The sequence below is a fragment of the Syzygium oleosum genome, unplaced genomic scaffold (genome assembly GCF_021117445.2).
Source record: "Syzygium oleosum isolate NSW1041296 unplaced genomic scaffold, Sole_v2.1 Sole_v2.13, whole genome shotgun sequence".
NCBI classification, from domain to species: Eukaryota; Viridiplantae; Streptophyta; class Magnoliopsida; order Myrtales; family Myrtaceae; genus Syzygium; species Syzygium oleosum.
The window spans coordinates 2,388,041-2,412,270 of NW_026607497.1; the positions used below are offsets into that span (position 1 = coordinate 2,388,041).

The 24,230-nt window shown below is 39.2% G+C and overlaps 2 protein-coding genes across 9 annotated transcripts; both read right to left on the reverse strand.

The window, feature by feature from the left end:
* Nucleotides 1–7,082: 7,082 nt before the first annotated feature.
* On the reverse strand, nt 7,083–10,048 carry LOC115687646 (uncharacterized). Of its 3 annotated transcripts, none has more exons than XM_056316981.1 (3): nt 9,926–10,048; nt 8,728–8,822; nt 7,083–8,019 (listed from the first exon to the last, which is right to left on the reverse strand). In XM_056316981.1, exons 2-3 carry the CDS (start codon nt 8,814–8,816, stop codon nt 7,137–7,139), a joined length of 972 nt encoding a protein of 323 aa, XP_056172956.1. In that variant the 5' UTR covers nt 8,817–8,822; nt 9,926–10,048; the 3' UTR covers nt 7,083–7,136. The 3 variants fall into 3 exon arrangements, with proteins under 3 accessions (XP_056172956.1, XP_030469135.1, XP_056172957.1); XM_030613275.2 differs by having other exon boundaries at nt 8,707–8,822; XM_056316982.1 differs by lacking the exon at nt 8,728–8,822 and having other exon boundaries at nt 9,926–10,016.
* Nucleotides 10,049–14,042: 3,994 nt separating this feature from the next.
* LOC115687648 (uncharacterized) lies at nt 14,043–21,669 on the reverse strand. Of its 6 annotated transcripts, XR_008817880.1 has the most exons (4): nt 21,432–21,669; nt 19,141–19,257; nt 18,061–18,222; nt 16,523–17,257 (listed from the first exon to the last, which is right to left on the reverse strand). XR_008817880.1 is itself a non-coding variant. In XM_030613279.2 (2 exons), the coding sequence occupies exons 1-2, from the start codon at nt 21,458–21,460 to the stop codon at nt 14,341–14,343; spliced, it is 636 nt and encodes a 211-aa protein (XP_030469139.1). In that variant the 5' UTR covers nt 21,461–21,510; the 3' UTR covers nt 14,043–14,340. The 6 variants fall into 6 exon arrangements, 4 of the variants coding, with proteins under 4 accessions (XP_030469139.1, XP_030469138.1, XP_056173487.1 ...); XR_008817881.1 differs by lacking the exons at nt 16,523–17,257; nt 18,061–18,222 and adding an exon at nt 18,561–19,038 and having other exon boundaries at nt 21,432–21,584; XM_030613279.2 differs by lacking the exons at nt 16,523–17,257; nt 18,061–18,222; nt 19,141–19,257 and adding an exon at nt 14,043–14,947 and having other exon boundaries at nt 21,432–21,510.
* Nucleotides 21,670–24,230: the final 2,561 nt, after the last annotated feature.

Below are 24,230 nucleotides of genomic sequence, written 5' to 3' on the forward strand. Positions count from 1 at the left end.
AAGGGCATTGGCAATTCTCAACGCCAATATCTTCCATGTTAGCAAGGAGTCATATCAACATAGGCGTGAGCAGCTTCTTGATTTTCAGGCATTCCATGCATCGTAACTGTTCATCGTTCTATGTCTAGTTTAATGTTGGGTTAATACCACGAAAAAACCCAAACTGGTATGCCTATGACAATTTTACCTCGAACTAATTTTTTGACCACCAAAAATCCCAAACTAGTACATTTGTGACAAATTTATCCCGAATTATTTTTTTGACCACCAAAAATTCCACACTGGTACACTTATGACAATTTTACTCCGAACTAATTTTTTGACCATAAAAAATCCCAAACTGATAGACCTGTGATAATTTTACCCCAAACTAATTTTTTGACCATTAAAAACCCAAACTGATACATTTGTGACAAATTTACCCTCCGTTAGTGTCCGTTAAATTGGATTAATATCACGAAAAATCGCAAATTGATAAACTCGTGACAAACAGAGGGATAATACCCCAAGCTGGTACACCCGTCAACTACCATGCATTATCAAACTTAGCAATTTGATAGTAAAATTTAATGGAAACTAACATATGGTAATTTTGTCACAGGTGTACCAGTTTGGGGTTTTTGGTGGTCAAAAAATTAGTTCGGGGTAAAATTATCACGGGTATACCAGTGTGGGGTTTTTGGTGGTCAAAAAATTAGTTCGGGGTAAAATTATCACGGGTATACCAGTGTGGGGTTTTTGGTGGTCAAAAAAATAGTTCGGGGTAAAATTGTCACAAGTGTATCAGTTTGAGATTTTTTTTGGTCAAAAAAATAGTTTTGGGTAAATTTGTCACAGGTGTACGAGTTTAGGGTGTTTTGTGGTATTAATCCTTTAATGTTTTGTGAATTCCCAAAAATCTATTTCCTTGAAATGCTAGATAATGTTATGAGTCATTTAAGAGTAAGAGTCATGCAACAAACCTATATAAAGGCAAGTCTTGTGATCATTTTCGATAAGGTGAAAAAAAAAACCCATTTGTCTTCTTCTCTTCCTTAGGGTGTGTAAGTCGTGACGGTTTTCACCTTCAAATTATTCTATCAAATTGATATAAGAGCATACGGTTTGTAATCATGGGCTCAACAAACAATTAGCTTCCTCTTCAATACCCTCATCTTACCAAAGAAAATTAGGGTAATTAGACTGTTAGAATGAAAGCCCTACTTGGCACCTATGGTGCATGGGAACTTGTCAACACAGGCTATGATGAGCCAGACGAAAATGTCCAGTTTACCTTTATTTTATTTTGGGAAAAACAAAGAAATATAATAAATATCATTTCCTGCAACCATGATAATCTATATATAAAAAATCAAGATATCTTGTAATGGTCTTTACAACTATGTAAATCTATAAATAATGACCGGATTTTGGCAAACCGATATCATTTTAGTTTTTATATGAATAATACGTTTCTAAACTTTGCCACTTATCTTAAGTGTTTGAATATCTGGATCCGGATTAGCTTCACTGTCCAAATAAAAATAAGAGTATTGTTTAATATTTACACCAAGATGGCTATAAATGGGAACAGCTGTATTACTATAATACGAACAAAACTAATGTTAAAGAAGAACTCGTAGAAATCCTTGAGCTGCTTGGAGAGTACAAAAAAAGTACAGTTTTGGTAGTTATGAAGATGATGCAACAAATTGCCAGTTTTTTCTTCTTCTTTTTTTTTTTGGGCCAAACTTAAAAGTTAAGGTTAATACCACGGAAAACCCCAAATTTTTAAGTTATCAACGAACAATATTGAATGTCATCTTATTGGTTACGGGCATTTGGTGCGGTTTCTCTATTTTTGTGGATTTCCTCATGTAATTTGAGGCTAAAACGAGGAAGTAGATCTCATACCATTTCTGGAAATTCTTCATCTTATAGACAAATAATTCTCTTGCTAAAATTTCAATCGCCTCTTTTCTCCAGGATGCCTTTGTCCAACACTAGAATCAGTATACTAACATTACTGAATCCCAGATGGGTCACTGCTAGTAAAACACAGAACAAGTTGTTTCTTTTTTCTGGCATTCTGTCTGAACGGCTCTTTTTTCCTTCTTTTACTTGAACAGGTGATAAAGGTTGATCATGAGGCTCACGGCGTTGATACTCCAGAAGATGTTCAGAAAATAGAATCATATATGCATGAAAGGAACTTGTCCTTGGTAGGTGGGATTTTCTTCTCTTTTTTCATTTGGTTAGTATGTACTTGTAACTGCTAATGTATGTGGGAACATTGCGGAATGTAGTCGAACCTTTGGCTCCTTTTAAGGAGATGATTATAGATTGAAAAATGATTGGTTCTCCGATTGTCGAATCCGAAATGCTTCCAAATGAGACTATAATAAATTCACCCCATTGTTGTTGTTACTTACATGGATGCCACTGAATGGTGTTCGGACAGCTTTCGGCTTGTTTTCTTTGGAGGATGTAGGATCAGTATCGTAGATTATCATGTGCAAAACCCTTTTTCTTCCGGTTTATGTGGGGATAAGTCGTTAGAGCTTACACATACGAAGGAGGAGCATGCATATCTTCTCCACCTTTACCGTGGTTAATTATGAAGAAGTCGTAATTTTCTTGCTCGAAAATCTGCTTCACTTCTCCAAGAGTGCAGAGGGTGTGAGAACAAGGCAAGGGTGGCAAGCGACTCGTTTTAATTATTGCATTCAGTTCTTGCTTCAGAAGTCGGATAAAGGGAAGCTAGTATAATACAAAGATGATTTAATTTCAAGTGCATCCCAAGATGTTACCTCTAAAGAGTTTCACGGTAAAATTACCAAAAAAAAGTTATAAATCTATTGCATTTATGCCAATTCAGTCTTAAACTTCTCAATTTGTGTCAATTTAGTCTTAAATATTTTGATAATTTGCCATTTTAGTTATTCCGGCAAATTTTGACCAGAAATTGCTAACGTGGACGCTAGTCGTGCCCCCTAGGCATGGAGTTTAAGATTGAATTGACACAAATGCAATATGTTTAACACTTTTGCGGTCATTTCCCCGGAGCTCAACAATAGCTTAAAAGAGTGCTTGGGCCGGAACATGAACCAAAAGCACTTGAATTCGTACATGAATTGGCAAAGAGAAAAGTCATTCGGTGGATCCCCCAACTTTCAAGCTAATCAATGAAAACTAGTTTCAAGTTGACAGTCGAAGACCATATATTAGTCGACATACATGATTTGAGCCCATTTTACAAAACCTAATGGAAGTTTCATATTCCTCATCGAAGTCGCTATGTAGAAATGCTTTGTTGACGTCTGTCTGATGCAACTCCTAATTATGAGCCAATGTAAATGCAAGAAGACACTACATAGTGACTAGGTTAGCCACTGGTGCAAAGTTTCATGGAAGTAAATGCCTTCTATCTAGGTGAATCCCTTCGCGACAAGATGAGCATTATATCATTCAATATTGCTATTGGCTCGACGCTTGATCTTGTAAATTCACTTGCACCCTTTGGGTTTCTTGCCATCCGGCAAAGTTGCTAGAGTCCAAGTCCCATTATCTCTAAGTGTCTCCACAAAGGATTTTGAATAGCCTCAGTATAATTTCTAGGCTCAATATTTGAATCAACAGCAGCTAGAAAAACGATTTGAGGCTTAGCAAATCATTTGTAAGAAAGAAACTCAATTTAATAGGCAAAAACTTGAAGATATCGAAGGAGTGGGCTGAGGAGTTGGGGTTTCTATTTGGAACGTATGGCACATATAATCTTGGAGATGGACCGGCTGTCTTTTCTTTCATGCGAGATTAGTTGGTACTAAAATTGGTCATCGGGCTGCTTGCTTGGCAACTTCTTCACTTGGACTGGACCGTCACAATCTTGCATCACCGTTTGCCCATTTCTTCATGAACTTGGCTTGACACCTTTTCTTCCTCCCTTGAGATTGATTCCACCCACCATCAGAAGGCCCCAGCTCACGAACTGGTGTCAAAGGAGGAAGAGAGGTTTGATCCTCATGTGTAGGTTACTGAGCAAATGGAAAATTATTTTCATAGAAAACAATATCACGGGATACCAACAATTTTTCATTTTCCAAATAAAAAACTTTTGAACCTTTCTTGTCGTATGGATATCCCAAAAATACACGTTTTCTTGCCCTTTTTATTTATCTTTGCCCTTTGACTGTTTGTGAGTATAGCACAGTGCACCAAAAACTCGCAAATGACTATAACCGGGGTTTTGCAAACAAAAGCTCAAAAGGCGTTTTTCCAGATAATAACATAGTTGAAGTATAACTAATTAAATAAGTAGCCGTTAATATGCATTCTCCCCAAAATCGAATCGGTATATTCACTTGAAAACAAAGTGCTAATGCTACATTGAGAATGTCCTGGTTTTTCTTTCAACCTGCCCATTTTGCTGTGGCGTGTAGGTGCATGAGGTTTGATACGTGAGTCCACTTTTTGAAAAAGAATCCTTCATAAAATTAGAAAGAAATCCACGGCCATTATCACTACGAGCCATTTTAGCTACTCGACCAAATTGAGTTTGACTATATGATAAAAACTAAGGAAGACTTTGTACGTCTCTAATTTACCTTCGTCAAATAGGCCCAAATTGCTCGACTATTATCCTTGATGATAGTTAAAAATTATGTGCACCCGAGAGAGACCTTGTTTGATACAGCCCCCAAACATCACAATGTTAGAAATAAAAAATTCCACTAGCTTTATTATTACTTAAAAGAAATGAAGAATGGATCTATTTTGCACGACAACATACATCACACAAATTAGCCCCTTCTTTATTCATTTCAATACAAATGATCAAAATCAAAGCTTGCCTTGATGGGTGCCCCAATCGTTGATGCCATATGTCAATATTCTGTCCCTTAACCACTGGAAAAGCTGAATGAGTGCTCATACGTTTGAGATAATAACCCCCTTCTTGAAGATTACCTACTCTTATCAATCTCTTCGAGACTAGGTCCAATATGACACATTGAGAAGAGAAGAACGAGCATTTGCAAATTTGAACTCAATCTTCTAACATAAATAAGATTTTACTTAAAGTTTAGGACATATAGAACATCGTGCAAAATAAACTCTAGGATTAAATAAACATCGCCTTTTTTGGTGGTGGGAGTCACTTTTCATCAGGATTTTGTATATGATATGTACCCGTGATGGTCCTTGGTTGATTTAAAAGCAAAAGTTACCCCGTCATATGTTTGGAGGCCCCAATATCGATAATCCAGTTTGTGGAAAGATCATTGGGCCAATAGATCATACCTGAGAGTTGATCATTAGAAGTGGGCAGTTTCATCGCCGTGAGTAGACTGACCAAATGCTAATATTGATTATTGCTCATTATTGATGCTGTCTCGGTCCTTGCGGACCTCCTCAATTTCTATCATCAATAGTGCTAGAACCGCTGTTGCTAGTCTGTGTGGAATGTACAATTGCTGTGGGAGCATTCCCTTTGCATGCCTTTCCACCTCGCCATGGCTCCTAATTTGGAGGATATGCAATCAACTCCTAGCAATGACTCTTCTTGTGCTTGACCTTCTCACAGTGGTCACATTTAGGTTCCCCAAACGGTACTTTCCTAGAACCTGCTCTTCCAATCGAGAAAGGAGCACCCTCGATCTTCTCTTCCCTCCCTCGGATAATTGATCTTTGAAACTCTTCCTACAAGATCATAGAACAAACCTTACTGAGGCACGAGAGTGGCCTGACATTGAGAATTTGAGAACGAACATTGCTATAGGTCTCAGCATATGAGCCCATAAGAAACTGGTGGATCTTCTCCACCTCCTTATTCTTAGTGTACATTGTGGTTGCTACATAGATTCATTCTCATACATCATCATAATCATCGGGTTCATCCCCTAAGGCCTTCAATTTGGTGTAATATTCCACCATCAGAGTCCCCATTTCTATAATAGCCCAATCTCGATTTTGATCTCGTGCATCCGAGGTCCGTTACCATAGCAAATCTCTCCTTAAGCTTGTCCCACGTTACTTTTGTTTCCTTTGCGTATGCCACGCTTCCTTGTGTACTCTTGTCAAGGGAATTGAAAATTCATGAAACTACCATGGAATTACAAATGTCCCGAGCATTAAATTTGGATGCCGTTGGATCCGTCGATAAGCCCTAGTTTGTTTTTTGCGCACAATAGGGGTGAGCAACTTGGACCGCCCAAACCGGGACCGGACCGGACCGACGAGTTTGGTCCGATTCTTGGGACTATCGGTCCGGTTCCCGGTTCCTAAAAGCGGAACCGGTTTCCGGGCGGTCCGGTCCGGTTCCCCCGGTTCCCGGTTCCAAGGGGGAACCGGACCGGACCGGACCGACTATTTAATATATATATTTGTTATTTTTTTCTTTAAAAAAATTAATAAAATGTGAACTAAACTCTAAGTGAACTTCATTATCATAAATTCATTGATAAAAAATAGTAAAATGTGAATTAAACCCTAAGTGAACTTCATTGACATAAATTTATTAACAAAAATTAGTAAAATGTGAATCAAACCTTAAGTGTTTGACCAAAAAAAACCCTAAACTCTAAGTAACCGGTTCCAGGTCCTAGAACCAACCGGTCCGGTCCGTGGTTTCCAAAATTGGGAACCGGTTCTCTCGGTCCGGTTCCCGGTTCCATCTTGGAACCGGACCGGACCGGGAACCGCTCACCCCTAGCGCACAATGCGTGTCTCCTTGCTTTCGATCATGTTGCCTAATTATTCAAGGTCAGCGTGCATGAAATGATTACGCTTTCAGGATTGTCCGAGGTGTTGAAATATGGCGAGAAAGGGTCAATCATCCTATTTGCATATGCTTTTTCTGGTCGAATTGTCTGGCGTGTTTCAAACACTTTGCTCTGATACCATGAGAGAGAAATCCTAATTGTTTGTATTACTCATTATACAATACAAACATTCATACAATGTGTTGTTTAACAGAAGAGGAAAAAAAATCTGTCAAATATCTCTAGCTAATTATAAGAGATATATCAGATATTCTGTTACCTAAAAAACAAAAAGTAAATCCTAAATATTGATGAAAGATACACCAAATATTATCCAAAACAATAAAGAAAATCTGCAGCAAATCTTTCATATTAGTCCTCATTAGAACATCAAACCAGTCAAAATGCTGCAGTAATAGAGGGAAGAGTAGAAAGGGAACTACAAAAAGTCAGATCCAGTTCAGGCGGTTCTTCGAGACATCGCAGTCCTCTACAAGGAGTCAGATGCAGGTTCTCGAGCGATTGCAGTAGTTCGAGTTCCCAAAGAGGCAGAAGGTTGAGGTAGTCGGGAAGAGGGGTCGATTGATATGTTCGGGATTGCTCACCTAGTTGTGGTTCAGAGCCTCCAGATCGCAGTCCTTCGAGTTCCAAGAGAGGCAGATGGTCGAGGCAGTCGGGAAGAGGGGTCGATTCATTTGTCCGGGACTGCTCACCTAATTGTAGTTCAGAGCCACCGGATCGCAGTCCTCCGAGGAGTTTCAAAAGAGGCAGACGGTTGAGGCAGTCGTGAAGAGGGGTCGATTCACTTGTCGAGGATTGCTCAAGGCAGTCGGGAAGAAGAGGGGTCGATTCATTTGTCCCGGATTGCTCACCTAATTGGAGTTCAGAGCCACGGTCTGGTATCACATCCAGCGTGAGACCGTCGTCAAATCCACCCATGTCGCGCAAATCTTTCACTTGTGTTGCAAGGTCGCTCACTGGACCCTCCAACATGATCAGAGAAAAGAAATGCCCCTCTCGAACCTTTCGTCCTAACTTGCGCACTTGATCCTCCAGCAATCCTATACTTTGCATCCACAACTCGACTTCTTTCTTCCTTTTCTTTCCCGGTGTTCTCTCTTCCTGCTTTAGTTGGTCACCCACGTCGTCCTTCCTGGCTGACAAGATCCGCATATTCATTTCCAGAGCATCCATCTTCGCCCTGACTCCATTGACCTCGCTGACCTTTTGAAAAATGCTGATGCCACAGGCGGCTCCCAGAATCTTGCCAGCCACTGTAAGACTGCAGAGAGCATTAGGGTAAAGAAGTTATTGATTAGGGGAGAAGCTGCGGGGATGCAAAACAACAACTTAATGCGGTTTTGATGCTGCTGTAATTTGAGGCAAAGAAGCAATTGGCAAGTTGGAAACATCTCTTCGACCAAAAATAAAGAGTTGGAACTTCTCGAGGACATTTCTTTGCTTCCTGAGAAAACCCACTAATCCTACTAGTGCAAATGGAAACTCGGGTGGCTGACTCCACAGGCAATAATAGTCTTTAATAGATCCGTCAAACGAGCGAGTCAGGCTGGGTCGAAAATAATTCGACCCAAATTGATTCATCTTTATGCAATACAATTTTAGTGATCCACACCCATATTCGGCCCGACTTGAATATCGATTTAACCCATATCTAATCCGATTTATATTACTAAAACACATCCATATTTAAACAAACCTAAGAAGATACATACCCGCCCAAAATAAAAAATGTTAATAAATAAAAAAACCTAAAAATTAAAATACTTATAAAGAATTAGTAAAGTCTGCACGTATTGTAAGGATGCATATTTTATATGCATGCCTTAATATATGTTTTAGGCCTAAGTTAAGGAGAATGCCCTCGAAACATGGAATTGGTATTTTAAAAAGCGATAGAGGCAAAATTCTACTAAATGAGAAAAAAAATCAAATTAAGTAAAATGATTACGCTTTCCACAGCAGACCCCACATCAAGGAGATCGCTCTCGCCGACTCCCTCGTCGTCGTCGTCTCCCTCCTCGTCGTTGGCACTCTCGGTGTCGTCCTCAGCATCCTCATGGCCTCCTGTGGAGTGGGTGGCGACCAAACAAAAAAGCCATTCCTTTCAGCTAATCACAACATCATCCTTTGTGGAATGAAGATGGCTACCAAGCCCAGAGTGATGTCAATTCAAATCAGCAGGCTGAGTAGATTTCAATTGAAGCATGTTAATGGAGCGCCTAATTGACAAGGATACAATTGCATGGGACTTCTCACCCATCCAACTAAGTCTGAGCAGGGATAAGAAGTTGGCTATTCTAAGTGTTACTATTGGTGGGCAACTTACAGCGAAATCTGCCTAATGTTCCTTGGCACTGTGCAGGAGATACCATGCAAGAAGGCACATTCAAGCTCACATAACGTGAATCAGAAGACACGGAAGGCCATTTGGAATATCCTCTCAAACGGAACAACTTTCTTCGGAGGGCCGTTTCTGATGCACTTGATACCAGTGGTGCAGAACAAGAATAAACTGTTCAGCACATGCTACTGAACTGTGGACTGGGCATTTTTTGTTTGGTTTGGTGTATTGGACATTAAAATTGACAGGGAAAAGTTGCAACCTTGGATGCATAGTGGACAAAATTAAGCACCACAGATGCTAAGTTCGTACCACAAGGTACAGCTGGTCTTTCAACGAGACGGGATAGTGTTCCTTTGGTTTCGAACACTAGAAAGTATGTCATTCGGAATGTGGCAATTGGGTTCCATTGGCTGATACTGCTAGTAGGAAGATGTGTCCCTGGAATCGGACCTGTGAACGCCTATTTCATTTAACGTCAAACTCGATGATTTTAAGGCCTGTCCCCCATTGACAGGGTTGTTCTGTGCTGAAAAGTGTATTGGGATGAAGTAACTCTTTCGGCAAGAAAAGAAACAAAAAAACAAACATAACAACGTATGCTACCGTGGTAATTTGCTCATAGATCACCAAAACGAGAGAACAGACAATCCACACGACACAGGATGTAAGTTTTCTTCTCGTTCCTTGTGTAAAGGATGTGTGAAATAAATCAAGGAAACTAGGCATGACAATTTACCAGTACCAGTTCCATGGAGAGCGCAGGCAAATATAGGAAAAAAGAAAAAGAACCCTCCGAATTTGCACTAATCTAAAGCAGTCTCACCTGGTAAAAGCTTGCCGATAATCCTCCAAAGGAAATACCGCAACCAGAGATTGATTCAACAATGGAATTAAGAGACAATATAGGGAGAGTAGAGACAGGCCACAGCCGAGGAAAATGGTGAAGTCAATAGACGCACGAGTAAACTTCGCGGACGCTCTGCTCTTTTTAATAAACGCCCGGAGCAAAAATCTTGAGGCACGGTGTCTACGGGGGACAACTTCCTGGAAGATGTTCGAGGCAAACAGACGATGGAACCATCATCGAGAGTCTTGCATACACCTTCTTGGAATTAGCCAACGTCTTTGGTTCACGCGTTAGCGGCATCTTTGATCCCCCAAGATGGTCGGTTTCAGGTAAGAAACTAGTTGACGCCCTGTGCACCGTGCCGACAGAGATATCATTTGCAAAAGACAGTACCAGTGCTCTTTAGCTTTTCTGCTTCATCATCACATCAACGTCGCATGGACTGACGTTTTTGCTAGACAGGATAATCAAGTAATCAATAAATCTTCGTGATTCGTTTGTTTCACGGAAAATTAATTATTTAAAAATGATTTCCCTAAAATTGATTGTTTGTATTGCTTATAAAAATGGATCAGCGAAAAGTACGTCCATTGACAATAAAAATATTTAAAGATAAATTATTATTGATAACAAGATTATTTTTTGGTTAATTAATAATTCTATGGGCTACGGACAATCACTTTGATGAAAATGTCTGCGAAATTACTGATTTCCGAGGGAACAAACGGACTCAGTTAAAAAACAGGAAATCTCTTCTTTGTCGCTAAACTAGTTATTGCATAGAACCCTTGTTCATATGTTGCAAAACTACATGCGACAATTTACCTCGAACCGAGAAGGAAAGAGACGCGAGATACGACCAAGGAAAAAGAGGTCTGACCAGACCTTCCTTGAAGATCCGTTTAATTAGTATAACCAAGTTTTAACTTCTTTTCTTTTTTCTTTTGTTCTTGTTTCACGGCCTCTTTCTACTCAGAGGAAGCACCAAAACGCGGGAAAAGATGAGACCAGGATCGAGTTAAGTTGGCTTGAACACAGTATTAGATGTTTAAAGTAAAAGAAAAATTGTAGAGAAAAATTCAAATGTTTAAAGTGTTATATTCCATGATATGATTTATACAGATTATTGAGCATATTTTAGCGAATTTCTAGTTCTTATGCATGTACTTCTTATGCACGAAGATTTTATCTTGAAACATCTATTTATAATGTATATATTGATTCCATCTATTATGAATATAATTCCATTTACTTCTATCACTTATACTCTTTTAGGCTCTGTTTGTTTCACGGAAAACAACTTCCAGAAAAATATTTTACGGATTTTCCGGTGTTTGTTTCACGGAAAATAAACTAGTCATGCAAAATATTTTCCACCAATGGAAAAAAAAATACATTCAAAAGTGAGGAAAATGTTTTCCACTTCCATATCTTCTTTCACCTCATTTTCTTTCAAATAACAGATTTTCTTTTATTTTTTTCTTTTTTAAAAATCTATTTTTTAAATTTTCTTTTTTTTCCTTTTCTTTTTTTTTTCTTCTTCCTTGACTGGTCGCTAGCCATGGCGGCGGCGGCCGGCCACAGGCGAGGCTTGAGCTCGCCTGTGGCTGGTCGTCGGCCGTTACCGTGGCCGGCGACTGGCTAAGGAAGAAGAAGAAAAAAAGAAAATGAAAAAAAAGAAAAAGAAAATAAAAATAAAAAAAATTTAATAATTAAAAAAATTAAAAATTTCGAATTTTTTTGGTAATTTTCCCTAGAAAATCAATTGGATACCAAACGGCAGAAAATATTTTTCATGTCATTTTTAGGTTTCAGTTGAACACTAGAAAATATTATCATTTTTCTGGAAAATATTTTTCAAAAATATTACATTTTCTGCGAAACGAATGAAGCCTTATACATTGATTATTTGGATGATCAAAATAATTCATCTTAAGAGCACCTAGGATGCAGACTGCGCATCCTCATTAGACAAAGAGGTGGGTGTCCATTGTCAAATTGGTACCCTATAGCACAATTGTCCAAAAAGTCCTAAACCCATCGCACTTTTGCCAATTCAGTCTTAAACCTTTTAATTTTATCAATTGAATTTTAAACCGTTTCACGTTTTGCCAGTTGAGTCCATCCGACCAATTCTGGCCGGAAATTGATGACGTGGATGCCGACTGTTCTACGCGGTATTGTCGGCACTGATATGGACATTTTTAAAATAATATTTTAACATTTTTTTGATTTTTTGATTTTTGATTTCTTTTTCATTTCTTTTCCTTTGCTTGTCTTTTTTTACACCTTTGGTCGGCGAGGGCCAGGGATCTCACTTGGTTTGGTTATGGGCGAGGGTCGATGCCCATGTCGGCCATAGGTGAGGGCGAGGGCCGTGATGAGACCGACGCCCTCGCTAGATCCAGACGAGGGGCTCGTAGCCCTTGCTTGTGGCTGGCGACCTCGCCAGCTGGAGGTGTAAAAAAATAAATAAAAGAAAAGATAAGAAAAAAAGAAAAAATAAAAAAAAATAAAAAAAATAATTTAAAAAGGTTCATGTTACCGCCGGTTGTGTCACGTAGGATGGACGATGTCCATGTCATCACTTTCTGGACAAAATTGGCCGGATGAATTTAATTGGCAAAATTAAAAGGTTTATGACTGAATTAGCAAACGTGTAATAAGTTTAGAACTTTTTGGATAATTTTTCCAAATTTTGTTGGATTATTTGTATTGGCTTTTTTACTAGAATTATATACTTTTCATGATCCATGGAGACATTGCTTAGCCAAGAAACATGAAAAATATTCATTATTAAAGGACTTGAAGGTTGAAAAAGAAGATTCAAAGATGACCTCTACCCATCGTCGGCATGCTCATGTGGCACTTGCTTCCCATATGGAACTAATTAGCATCGATATCGTTATTATGGGAAAAGTGTTAGAAAAGTCATAAACCTATTGCGTTAGTGTCAATTTAGTGCTAAACCTTTTTTTTGTGCCAATTAAGTCATAAACCTTTTGATATAGTGTCAATTTAGTCCTTCCGGCTAATTTTGGCCGGATATTATTGACGTAGATGTCGGCCGGCCAACGTGCCATTGCCGGCGTTGACGTGAATAATTTTTAACAATATTTTAATATTTTTTGCGATTTTTTAATATTTTTTCTAATATTTTTTCTTTTCTTTTTTTCTTTCTTCCTCCTTTTACCGGTGCCCGACCACCAACCATAGGTGATGGCCGGGTGGGTTGGCCTCGCCTGGGTGAGGGTCGCCGTTGATTGGCCAGGTGAGGGCTCCCCTCGCCAGATCTGGCGAGGCCGACCCTCGCCTATGCCACACCAGATTTGGCGAGGGGAGCCCTCGCTAAGGCTCGCCCTCACCTAGGCGAGGGTCGGCCTTGCCCAGGCTAAATTTGGTGAGGTTGACCCTCGCCCAGGCTATGACAACCTCGCCAGGCATTGCCCGCACCAAGGCAATGCCTTAGCCTGGGCAAGGGTCGGCTTCGCTAGATCTGACCTAGATGAGGCTGACCCTTGCTTGGCCGGTGGCCAGTCACCGACAAAAGAAGAAAGAAAAAAATGGAAAAAAAACAGAAAAAATAATAAAAAAATATTTAAAAAAATTAAAATATTATTAAAAATTGTCCAAGTCAGCGTCGGTTGTGCCATGTAGGCTGGTCAACGTCCACATCAGCAATATGCGGCCAAAACTAACCGGAATGATTGAATTGACACTATGTCAAATATGTTTAGGACTTAATTGACACCAAAAAAAGGTTTATGACTAAATTGATACTAATGCAATAAGTTTATGACTTTTCTGACAGTTTCCCATCAAGACAAGTGCTAATTTATGTTGAGTAACGTAGTCGTACCTTTGGCTCCTTTCAACGAAATGATTGTAAGCTGGAAAATGATTGGTTCTCCAAGTCCGAAATGCTTCCAAATGAGACTACCACCCAAACTTTTTGTTAATTACATGGACGCCGTCGAGTGGTACTGGGACCACTTTCAGCTTGTTTTCTTCGGAGGATGGATGATCACTGTTGTAGATTATGTGCAAAAGCCTTTTTCTTTTGGTTTATGTCGGAATAAGTCGTTAAGAGCTGTTAGATTAAAAAGTTCTTGAAGAGTTGTATCAAGTACACATATGGAGGAGGAGCATATGCATTAATACACCGAAAGAAAAGAGAAAAGAGCGCAAGGTTGTCCCACTGTCCTTTGTCTTATGAAAGAAAAGAGCAAAATTTGATGTTGTCTTCCTGTGTTGCACAATCAAACTTGGGGGAAAATCTACTGACATTTCTATACCCAAAAAAGAGAGAAGTAAACATATGGAGGGTATCTGGACATGCGGAAGCGAAGAGAGAAGAGGAGGTTGTGCTTCTACCCTTTCAGAGGAATCCTCTAATTAACAGTTCCTTCTTGCTGTACAGTGACCAAACAAGCACCATCGAACCTCCTCCAATCTTGCACAATGTTCTTTCCGAGAGAGGTTGCGCCTGCTCCCCTCAGCCCCAAAATTTCCGCAAGGTCGTTTATCAAGTGATCCAAGATCTCGTACCTCGTTCGAGAAGCTTGTCCCTCTGGTTCACCTGGTTGTAGTTCATAGACCTGGGCCGGTTGCACGTCCAGCGTGAGACCGTTATCGAATCTACCCTTATCGTGCAATCTTTCCACTTGAGTCGCAAGGTCACTCACCTGATCTTCCAACTTGAAATGAGACAAGAAACGCCCCTCTTTCACTTTTCGTCCTAACTTGTGGACTTGACCCTCCAGGGATTCTACACAATGTATCCACACATCGACTTCCCTCTTCCTTTTCTTTGCCGGTCTCCTCTCTTCCTGCTCTAGTTGGTCACTTATGTCAGCCTTCTTGGCTGACACCATTCTCATGTTCATTTCCAGGGCATCCATCTTCGCTTTGACTCCGTTCACCTTGCTGACCTTTTGAACAACACCGTAGATGGCATCTTTGGCGAATTCCACAAGTTTGGTGACATCCATTGTGAGACTGCTGTGGGAATTAGGGTCAAAATGTTATCAATTAGTATTCCAGGCACAAAACTTCTTTCGAGTGTTGATTGTTTGTTGGTATTCGAGGTGCAAGACAAGAATGAAAAAGGAAGGACTCTAGAGAAAGAAAAGAAGCATACAACCATTCGAAATAGATTGCTTTTTTCTTTAATAATTATCGTTTCACTAGCTACTAAATCAATTAGACCAGTAATCCAAGATAGTTCCAATGAGTCGAGGACATTAACAAAGAAGGATATCAACAAAAAACATAAAAAAAGTTAATACTATCAAAATTCCAATTTGGTAACCCTGACAGATTTTTTCCAAATTTCTCAAAAAGTCTCAAATTGGAACCCATGACACACTTATCATAAACTAATTTTCGTCTCAAGAAAACTCAAATCCATCCTTCCGTTAAAAAGCATATGTTACATGTGGAAGAAAACTGCAAGACGAATTTGATGTGGAGAATGCTAGATTCGACCGTGGAAAATTCACATGTGTTGACACATATGCATCTTAATGTGATAATGAAGGGTAAATTTGGGTCGGTGGTACTGCTTTGGGATTTTCCATGAGACGAAAATTAATTTGGGTTAAATATCTTATAGGGTACTAGCTTGGGAAATGTACTAAGAAGAACGTGCTAAATTTTGTTTGCCAAATCAAATGACAATCTACCGGTACCTAGTTACAGAGAGAGCGCGGGAAAATTAAGTATAAAAATGAGAGCTCCAAATTTGCCCTAATCTAAAGCAGTCTCACCTGGTAAAAACTTGTTGATAATCCTCCTAATGGAGTACCGCAACAAGAGATTAATTCAACAAGGGAATTGAGAGCAGAGTGATGGAAGCAATGGCTGCAAGACAGAAGCCAATGGTGAAGTGAGTAGAAGTAGTGTTTTTAAGTCAATGCCTGGAGCAAAGGTCTTACGGCACGGGTCCGACGGGGGAACTTCTCGGAAGAAACGCCGAAGTCTTGGGGACGCATGGGAGGCATTTTTCTCTCAAGGAAATGATAAAAAAAGTCATAACTTTATTGCACTTGTAACAATTAAGTTCTAAAATTTTCAATTGAATCTTAAACCTTTTAACATTTTACCAATTTAGCCCATCCGGTCAATTTTAATCGAAAATCGCTGATGTGGATGTCAGTAGTGTCACGTAGGACAGTTGACTTTAGCGTGGATAATTTTTTTATAATTTTTATAAAAAAATTAAATTTTTTATTTTTTTATTTCATTTTATCTGTTCCTTTTTTTTTTTCTATCAAGTTCGGTGAGGGTTGGCCAGCAACCCTTGCCGGTCACAGGCGAGGGCCGGCGACCGTCCTCGGCCACAGGACAATGGTCACAGTCCTCGCCCAAAATTGACGAGGGCCTAGTGGCCGGCGAGGGTTGGCTAGCAACCTTTGTCGGGCTTGGAAGAAAAAAAAAGAAAGAAAAAATAAATAAAAACTTAGAATTTTAGAAAAAATTATAAAAATTATCCACGTCAGCGCCGGTCGTGCCACGTAAGACGGCCGGCGTTCACATCAGCGATTTCCGGCTAAAATTGGTCGGATGGACTGAATTGACAAAAAGTGAAAATATTTAAAACTCAATTGAAAGATTTATAACTAAATTGATACAAGTATAATAGGTCCGAGACTTTTTTGGTAATTTCGCCCCTCCCCCCAAAATGGTCGCTTTCTTGTCAAAAGCTAGTTGATGCCTAGTGCATTATGCTGGTAAACATATAATCTGTAAAAGATATTTGAGACTATTTCCAACCTTCTTTAGCTATTCCGTTTCATATAATCTTTTGCATTCAAATTAATTTCGGGTGCATTAGAAAAGCTATAATTTGCGAAATTTTTTCTTAGAAACATCGTTCACATGGCTTACAAAAATGAATTGGCGAATAATTTTTTCATCGACAACGAAAATGCCTACACGTAAATTATTATTGATGATGAAAATATTTTTCGTTAACCAGTAATTCTAAGTAATGCAATTAATCATTTTCAAGTCATTGATTTCGGGTGAAAAAACTCACCACTAGTAGAATAACGAAATTTCTCTTTTGTTTTAAAACCTACTAATTGCACAATACCCTCTTCATGGTAGATTAAAACTTTGTAGAAAAACCGTGGAACTTACCACGAATCCTGGATTCACCTTCGCGGAAGATGGCTAAACGACTTGGGAGTGTCTCTGCACGACTCACATGGGAGGCTTTTCAATATCCTAATTTAAAAATATACGTCAAGAGTCTCCGACATGCCGTTTGTTTCACGTTAACATATACTATTTTCCGAGAAATCTCTCCAAAAACGCGTTTGCTTTCCCGTTAAGAACTAGTTGAGGCTCCGACATATATCTAGTCTATAGGAGATGGTTTTAGACTATTGATCCTTTCTGTTTCGAAACTCAAATGAAAATTTATTGAAACTCCATTCAGAAAATACAATTCAAAAAAAATTTATTCATAAATAAATGATGTTAGACTACCATTAACAAAATCATATATGATAGGATAGCCCATATTGGAAAAATAAACAGCATTAGAGGATTATTAGAATGGTTACACATCGTTTTTACGAATTAGTGAATATTAAAAAATCACATAAAGCCCTTACCAACAAAAAAAATCACATAAAAAATTAGAAAATATAAAAAGGATAATTTTATTTATAAAAACTTGCATACGGTTTCCCATATTTCATAAGTAGATATGACTAATGCATAATTACAGATGATTCTAATGATACTATTTTTAGATATCAAAATCATTTGTAAATTAAATGTCAACAAAAAGTAAAATAGAATTAAGGGCCTGTTAATATTGCCTAGGTGTTGCTTCACAAAAAGAGATGAGATAGATAAATATTAAATTGACATCTAATCAACATTAGCTACATTTGGTAATGATAACTAAAACTTCATGTTTTTTTTTGTTTTTAGTACAAGTGTTGCTTCTTTAAGAACTATAAGATAATTTGATATATGTTTGGACTCATTGAAGCAAAAAATAAGATAATTCCTATTAATTAGAAAGATAATGTTGATCAACATTTAATGTATCTAATGGAATATGTTAACGCACTACAAATATTTTTGCATATTACCTCAACTTTCATATAAACGAGAGTATTGACGCATTGCCTCATCTTTCAGCTCCCAAGTGGCCTTTCTTAGTATGGTTTTGCCATTTGATCTTCACATAGGGAATAGTTTGGCGTCTCAACCTTTGACATGTCAATAGGTTGTTCCTCATAAGTTAAGTCGTCCTGTAATCTCAAAAGTATAAAATTTAACATGTGTTCAAGATTTGTCACATATTTCTGCAATAAAGATATACGAAACACATTATCTATGCTGCATAAAGCTAGTGACAAAGCAAGTTTATAGACATCATTACCAAGCTTCTCTAAGATCAAGAATGATCCGACATATCTAGGACTTAACTTGCCGGCCATACCAAATCTCAAAGTGCCATTTATAGGAGAAACTTTCAAGAACATCTTCCATACTAAATTCCACTCTATGCCAACTAAGGTATGTGTAACTTTTCTCACAATTCTATGTCATTATGAGACACTCTCCGACCAACCTCACTTTTTCTTCCGATTGTTAAATAAACTCTGGCCCGTTAGTCTTTTTTCACCAACATCATCCCAACAAATAGGATTTTTGCCTTTTCGACCATACACTTCAATAATGCAGGATATCAACATGTCCTTTAAGGTCTGAATTGTTCTCTGTAACGGTCTATATCTGTCTACGGGTGAAAAGCTGTACCATATGAGTGTAGTATTCTTATCACTTGACGTTCCAGGTAGACCAATGATAAAATCCATGGTGATATGCTGCACTTGGGTTTAGATGTTCGCTTTTCACTTGTTGACATCATTCTTCACCTTAATTAACCATAAGTATTCTCTCATATCCTTTTACATTTTAGTGCCCCGGATGAACTGAGAATCTGGTACTGTGAGCTTCTTGTTTTTTCCACTAAGAATCATCAGGAACGCATAATTGATCATAAATCCCATCACGTGGATAGCGAATGTTTGTCCCCCAACTTCTTACACTTTCTCTGATTTCTGCAATTGAGGATCTTTGTCCTGTTCAGACTTGATTCTACCAATCAAGGTAGGTTGTACTAAAAAATTAGCTAATCGAGCACCAAGCAGATGAATCAATACCTCCAGGTCAAGCTTTCTCATGTTCTCAAGATTATATTTCCGACGCTGCTGACCTTTTGAACAAGACTGATGGCATGTTTGGCGACTCCGAGAATTTTGTTGACATCCATTGTAAGACTGCAGAGAGCATTAGCGGAAAAATCTTGTCAGTTAGCATTCCAGGTACAAAACTTTTCAGCTTTCAGCATTTATATTTTGACTTCTAACCAATAATTGAGTACTTCAGCATTTCCGGACTGTTAATTGTTAATTAGCATTCGGGTTGCAAGACAAGAATGAAAATTGTTAATTATTGCACCTGATCTATGCAATAATTTTCGAGCTTGATAGCATCTAGATTTTAATAAAAGTTATAAATGAGGATAAGAACCATGCACTAACAGAGGTGTGACAGAGGAAGAAGTGAAGCAAGCTATGTTCCAGTTGGTGCCTCGAAAACTCCTGGGCTTGATGGCTTTGCAGGAATCTTCTTTCAGACTTTTTGGGATGTGCTGTAGTTGGGCCTTTAACAGCTAAAGAAGTCATCGGATTTCCATGCGGGTCAGCATCCTTCTCTAATCAACTTGACATATATAATGTCGATTCTGGAAAATCGACTACCTAGGGAGCTTCATCGCTTTAGTCCAACTACTGGTGGGGATAGATGTTACAAGAAGGTAAATTCCTTGAAGAGTTGGCAGTGTCTTGCTCAACCCGATCTGTGGGAGGATTAGGATTTTAATTCTCTCTGCGTTTTATGGGACCCTTGCTAAAACTTCAAACTTGCCTCGAGAACAACTAAAGAGTCTGATGCTTTATGGGTGAAAGTGGTAAAAGGAATCTGTCATCCTAATTGCTCCCTTTTTGTTAAGCTAAACAAAGGGGCAAGAACTTCTGGGAGATGGGCCAGGCTATTAGAAGGTCTGGAGATAGTTGGACAAGGAGCAATGTGGCAAGTTTATCTTGGAAAAATACCAGCGCTTGGAATGAAGATGGCTACCAAGCCTAGAGGGATGTCAATTAAAATCAGCAGGCACAGAATCTACAAGGATACAAATGCATGGGACTTCTCATCCATCCAACTAAATCTGAGCATGGAAAGGAAGTTGGCTAATATAAGTGTTAAGTGCGTTCCTATAGGTGGGCGACTTACAGCGAAATATGCCTATTATTCTTTGAAATTGTGCAGGAGATACCATGCAAGAAGGGACATTCAAGCTCACTTAACGTGAATCAGAAGGCTTGGAAGGCCACTTGGAGTACTGACTCTCCTTCCAAACATAATTACTTTCTTGGGGGTCGTTTCTAATGCACTTGCTACCAATGGTGCAGAACAAAAATAAAGCAGAAGGATGGCTGCTGTCCTTTTGGCAAGGAAGAAACTGTTGAGCATGTACTGCTAACCTATGATTGGACATCTTCTATTCGGTTCAGTGTATTGGGGATTTAAATGGACAGGGCAGAAATTGGATCCTCGGATGCATGGTGGACGGAAATTACGGTACATACATGCAAAGTTGGTACAAAAGGTGTGACAGCCCAAGCCAAGTGGCGGAGCGCGGGGAGGAGGGATGGCAGTGCATCCGCGCCACTACCCCGGACGTGCGTAGGGAAGTGTGGTACCTCTCTTATCCCACATCGTCTAGGAGGAAGTTCCGAGCTAGCTTATAAGGCTTGAGGTTCTATATTTGTGTAACGTGTTTTAAAGCCGTGAGGGTCAGTAAGCCCAAAGCGGACAATATTACACAGTGTAGACCTGGGGTGTTACACAAGGTACATCTGGTCTTTCAACCAGAAGGGGTTGTGTTCCTTTGTTTACGAACATTAGAAATCTTTTGAGCAGTTTGAATCTATCTCAGTGGAGAATGTCATTAGGAAGTCCAATGAGCGTGCCAATTGGGTTTCATTGGCTGCTACTGCTAGTGGGAAAGATGTGTCCTCGGAATCACATACGTGAACCCATATTTTCTTTAATGTCTCTTTTACTGGATAATGTCAAGGCATTTCCTCCATTAGCAGATTTGTTCTGTACTCGAAAGTATTCTGAAATGAATTCTTTCGGCAAGAAGAAGAAACATAAAACAAACATAACAATGTATGGTATCGTGGAAATTTGCTCAAGATTTGACAGAACTACAAAAGAGAGAACAGACAAACGACTCAACACAGGATGTAAATTTTCTTTTCGTTCCTTGTGTAAAGGATGTACGAAATAAATTTAAGGAAAGATAGGCATGACAATTCACCAGTACCAGTCACACGAAGAGCGCAGGAAACTTTAGGGCCAGAGTAAAAAAGCTCCACGTTCTAACCTGGGAAAAACTTGCTGATAATCCTCCATGTGAAATACCGCAACAAGAGATTAGTTCAACAACAATATAGGCAGAGTGAAGGGAGGACTGGCTGCGACAGAGAAGCCAAAATCGAGGGAAATGGTAATGTGAACAGGAGTAGACTTTATATAATGTGAACACAAGCAGTCTAATGTGAACACAAGCAGGGTAGACTTCAAACAATGCTGTCCAATGTGAACACAAGCAGAGTAGAATTTCGTAGTGTGAACACAAGCAAAGTAGAATTTCATAGTGTGAACACAAGCAGAGTAGACTTTATGGTCGCCTATTCTACGGGGAACGCCACCATGGGACACCTTCCTGGAAGAGGGTGCTCGTTGATCGATCAGCTTTTGGATCACGTATTCACATTTGCCGAGTCAGACAAAGGGTAGGATTCTTGCATACACCTTCCTGGAAATATGGCGCAAGTTTAGGGTTCATATTGGAGTCATTCTTTTCCCCCCAAAAAAGAGTCGCTTTCATGTCAAAGACTAGTGCCTTGTGCAATGTGCTGACAGACATTCAGCCCGTAAAAAATAATTTGAGACTATGTCTACTCTTCTTTATCTATTCTGCTTCCAAGATCGTGCGTCTGTTTCTTGGAAAATTAGTAATTTGGAAAAAATTGTACAAAAAAAATGATCGTTATTATCGTTTAAGAAAATGAATTAGCAAAAATAAAAGTTTAGATATAAATTGACGTCGATGATGGACATATTTTCCGTTAATTAATAATTCTATATGATACAGACAATCATTTTTTACAAAACGAAATCTCTCTTTTTCCATAGGATCCACTTTTTGCATGATACGCCTTGTCTTGGTAAAATTAAAAACTATGGAAAAATGATAGAACTTATCACGAATCTTGGGTTTCGCCTTCTGGGAAGATAGCTGAAAGTCTTGGGAGTGCTTCTGCACAACTCACAGAATTGCTTCCACTACCTTAATCTGGCGGCATTTGTTTCATGTTAAGAACTAGTCGAGACCCAGCGCGCTGCTCTGACACGCGTCTGGTCTATAGAAGATGGTTTTAGACTGCTTTTCTGTTTCCCAACTCAAAGAAAAATTTATTGAAACAGACAAAGTTAAGTCTTTGACCCAGTTACGATGACTACATTAGAAGATACATCGGGCACAGAGAATGCGTCATGAGAGTTCTATGTGTGTTCATAAATGAAAATAGTCACTGAAGCTACTATCAACTCAGTGAACCAAGATCTCAAAAGCTTTATGATAAGATCTGGTACCTAATATAGATCCTTCAGATGTTGATAAGGGGTGTAAATTCATTAATTTAATTGTAGGAGCCAAGGCTTCCTAATGCATGGATAATGAGACAAGTCGCACTTCGCACGGTTAAGGAAATAGAATCGAGTGAACGGTCGATTAATAAGTATTAATAGGCATAAATCCTAAGCATACTGATCGGTTCCGTTGCCTTCGAATGGTAAAACAGAAAAGAATCATAAGGACTGATTGAGTCTGGACTAGAAAAAAAAATTTACCGAAATTCGGATTGAAGCGATCTGTATCAGCAGAGAGCAAAAACCTGATTCGAGGCCAAGATGACCCTTACTCAAACTCTGGACCTGTAGTAAACAGAACTGAAACAACCTGATCCAAAATCAATTTGATCAGCCTAGTTGCAGCAACAAGGCGTTAAGTTGAAGCTTCTTCCTGAGGAAGAACTGCTATCTGAACTAGTTCATTACATTTCATTTCATCACGCACATCACGCGATCGAAAAGTCAATATTAGTTTACATCCATTTCTTTCATGGCCTATTCCCAAGGTGACTAAAGAGAGATACTTCTGAACATCATCCAAGATAAGAACTTATTCCCTACCCTCCAATGATCCCCGATAATCATCATTGACATTCACCAGATCCAGTCCTAGATAATTAGCAATGTCACTCCGCACTTTGTCAACTGTGCCTTCCTGCGGAACCGTGACCAACAGCCCTGAAGTACTTGAATATGTATGTGCTTCGCGAGATTGGTTTTGCCGGCTCCTCCTTCACTAAATAATCCCAGAGCTCATCCAATTTAACTTGAGAAGCTTGTCCCATTAGTTCTCCCACCGGCAGTTCGTAACCTCCAGGAGGTCTCCACATCCACATGGAGGCCTTCATTGAATCTACCTTTCTCATGGAATTGTTCCACTTCGCTCATAAGATCAATGACCCGATTCTCCAATGTTAGACGAGACCAAGGCGCCCATCTTTAACCCTCCGTCTTAACTTTTTGACTCGATCCTTGAGCGGCTGTACATTCTGCGACCAGATGTCAACCTCTCCCTTCCCTTTCTTTCCAGGCCTCCTCTCAGCCCGTTCCAATCCTGAACGTATGAGAATTGGACACCATTTCCATTTTACTTTTGGGAGTATTCATCTTTGATTTGATTCTTTTACGTCACTGATCTTTTGGACCAGACTGATGCAAGCGTTGCCGAATTTGGTGACTTCTTTAGTTTGCATCAGAAGCAGATCAAGACTGCACTATTACCTTCGTTGACTGGATGATTGCTTTTGTTACCTGACTGGTTGATAACTAAACCAGAAAATGATTCTGATAATTCTGGGTACAAAACTAAGTTTGGAATTGAAAAAGATAGGTTCACATAGCTACAAAAGAGAGAACAGACAATAGTAAGGACTAAGGACACGGGTGAAATTGACTGAGCAAAACTACACGTGACAATGTATCCCGAACCGATAACGAGAGAAGACGGGAGCGAAACTAAGGGAAATGGTAAAGGGAGAAGAACAAG

What these genes read in the sequence shown, in the direction of transcription:
- LOC115687646 (XM_030613275.2), bottom strand. Translation starts at nt 8,816, where the DNA reads ATGAGGATGCTGAGGACGACACCGAGAGTGCCAACGACGAGGAGGGAG. An exon ending in TGGGGTCTGCTGTGGAAAGC is followed by an intron (nt 8,020 to 8,706) that starts GTAATCATTTTA and finishes TGCTCTCTGCAG; the next exon opens with TCTTACAGTGGCTGGCAAGA.
- LOC115687648 (XM_030613278.2), bottom strand. Translation starts at nt 21,460, where the DNA reads ATGGAGGATTATCAGCAAGTTTTTCCCAG. An exon ending in TATCAGCAAGTTTTTCCCAG is followed by an intron (nt 14,951 to 21,431) that starts GTTAGAACGTGG and finishes TAATTCCCACAG; the next exon opens with CAGTCTCACAATGGATGTCA.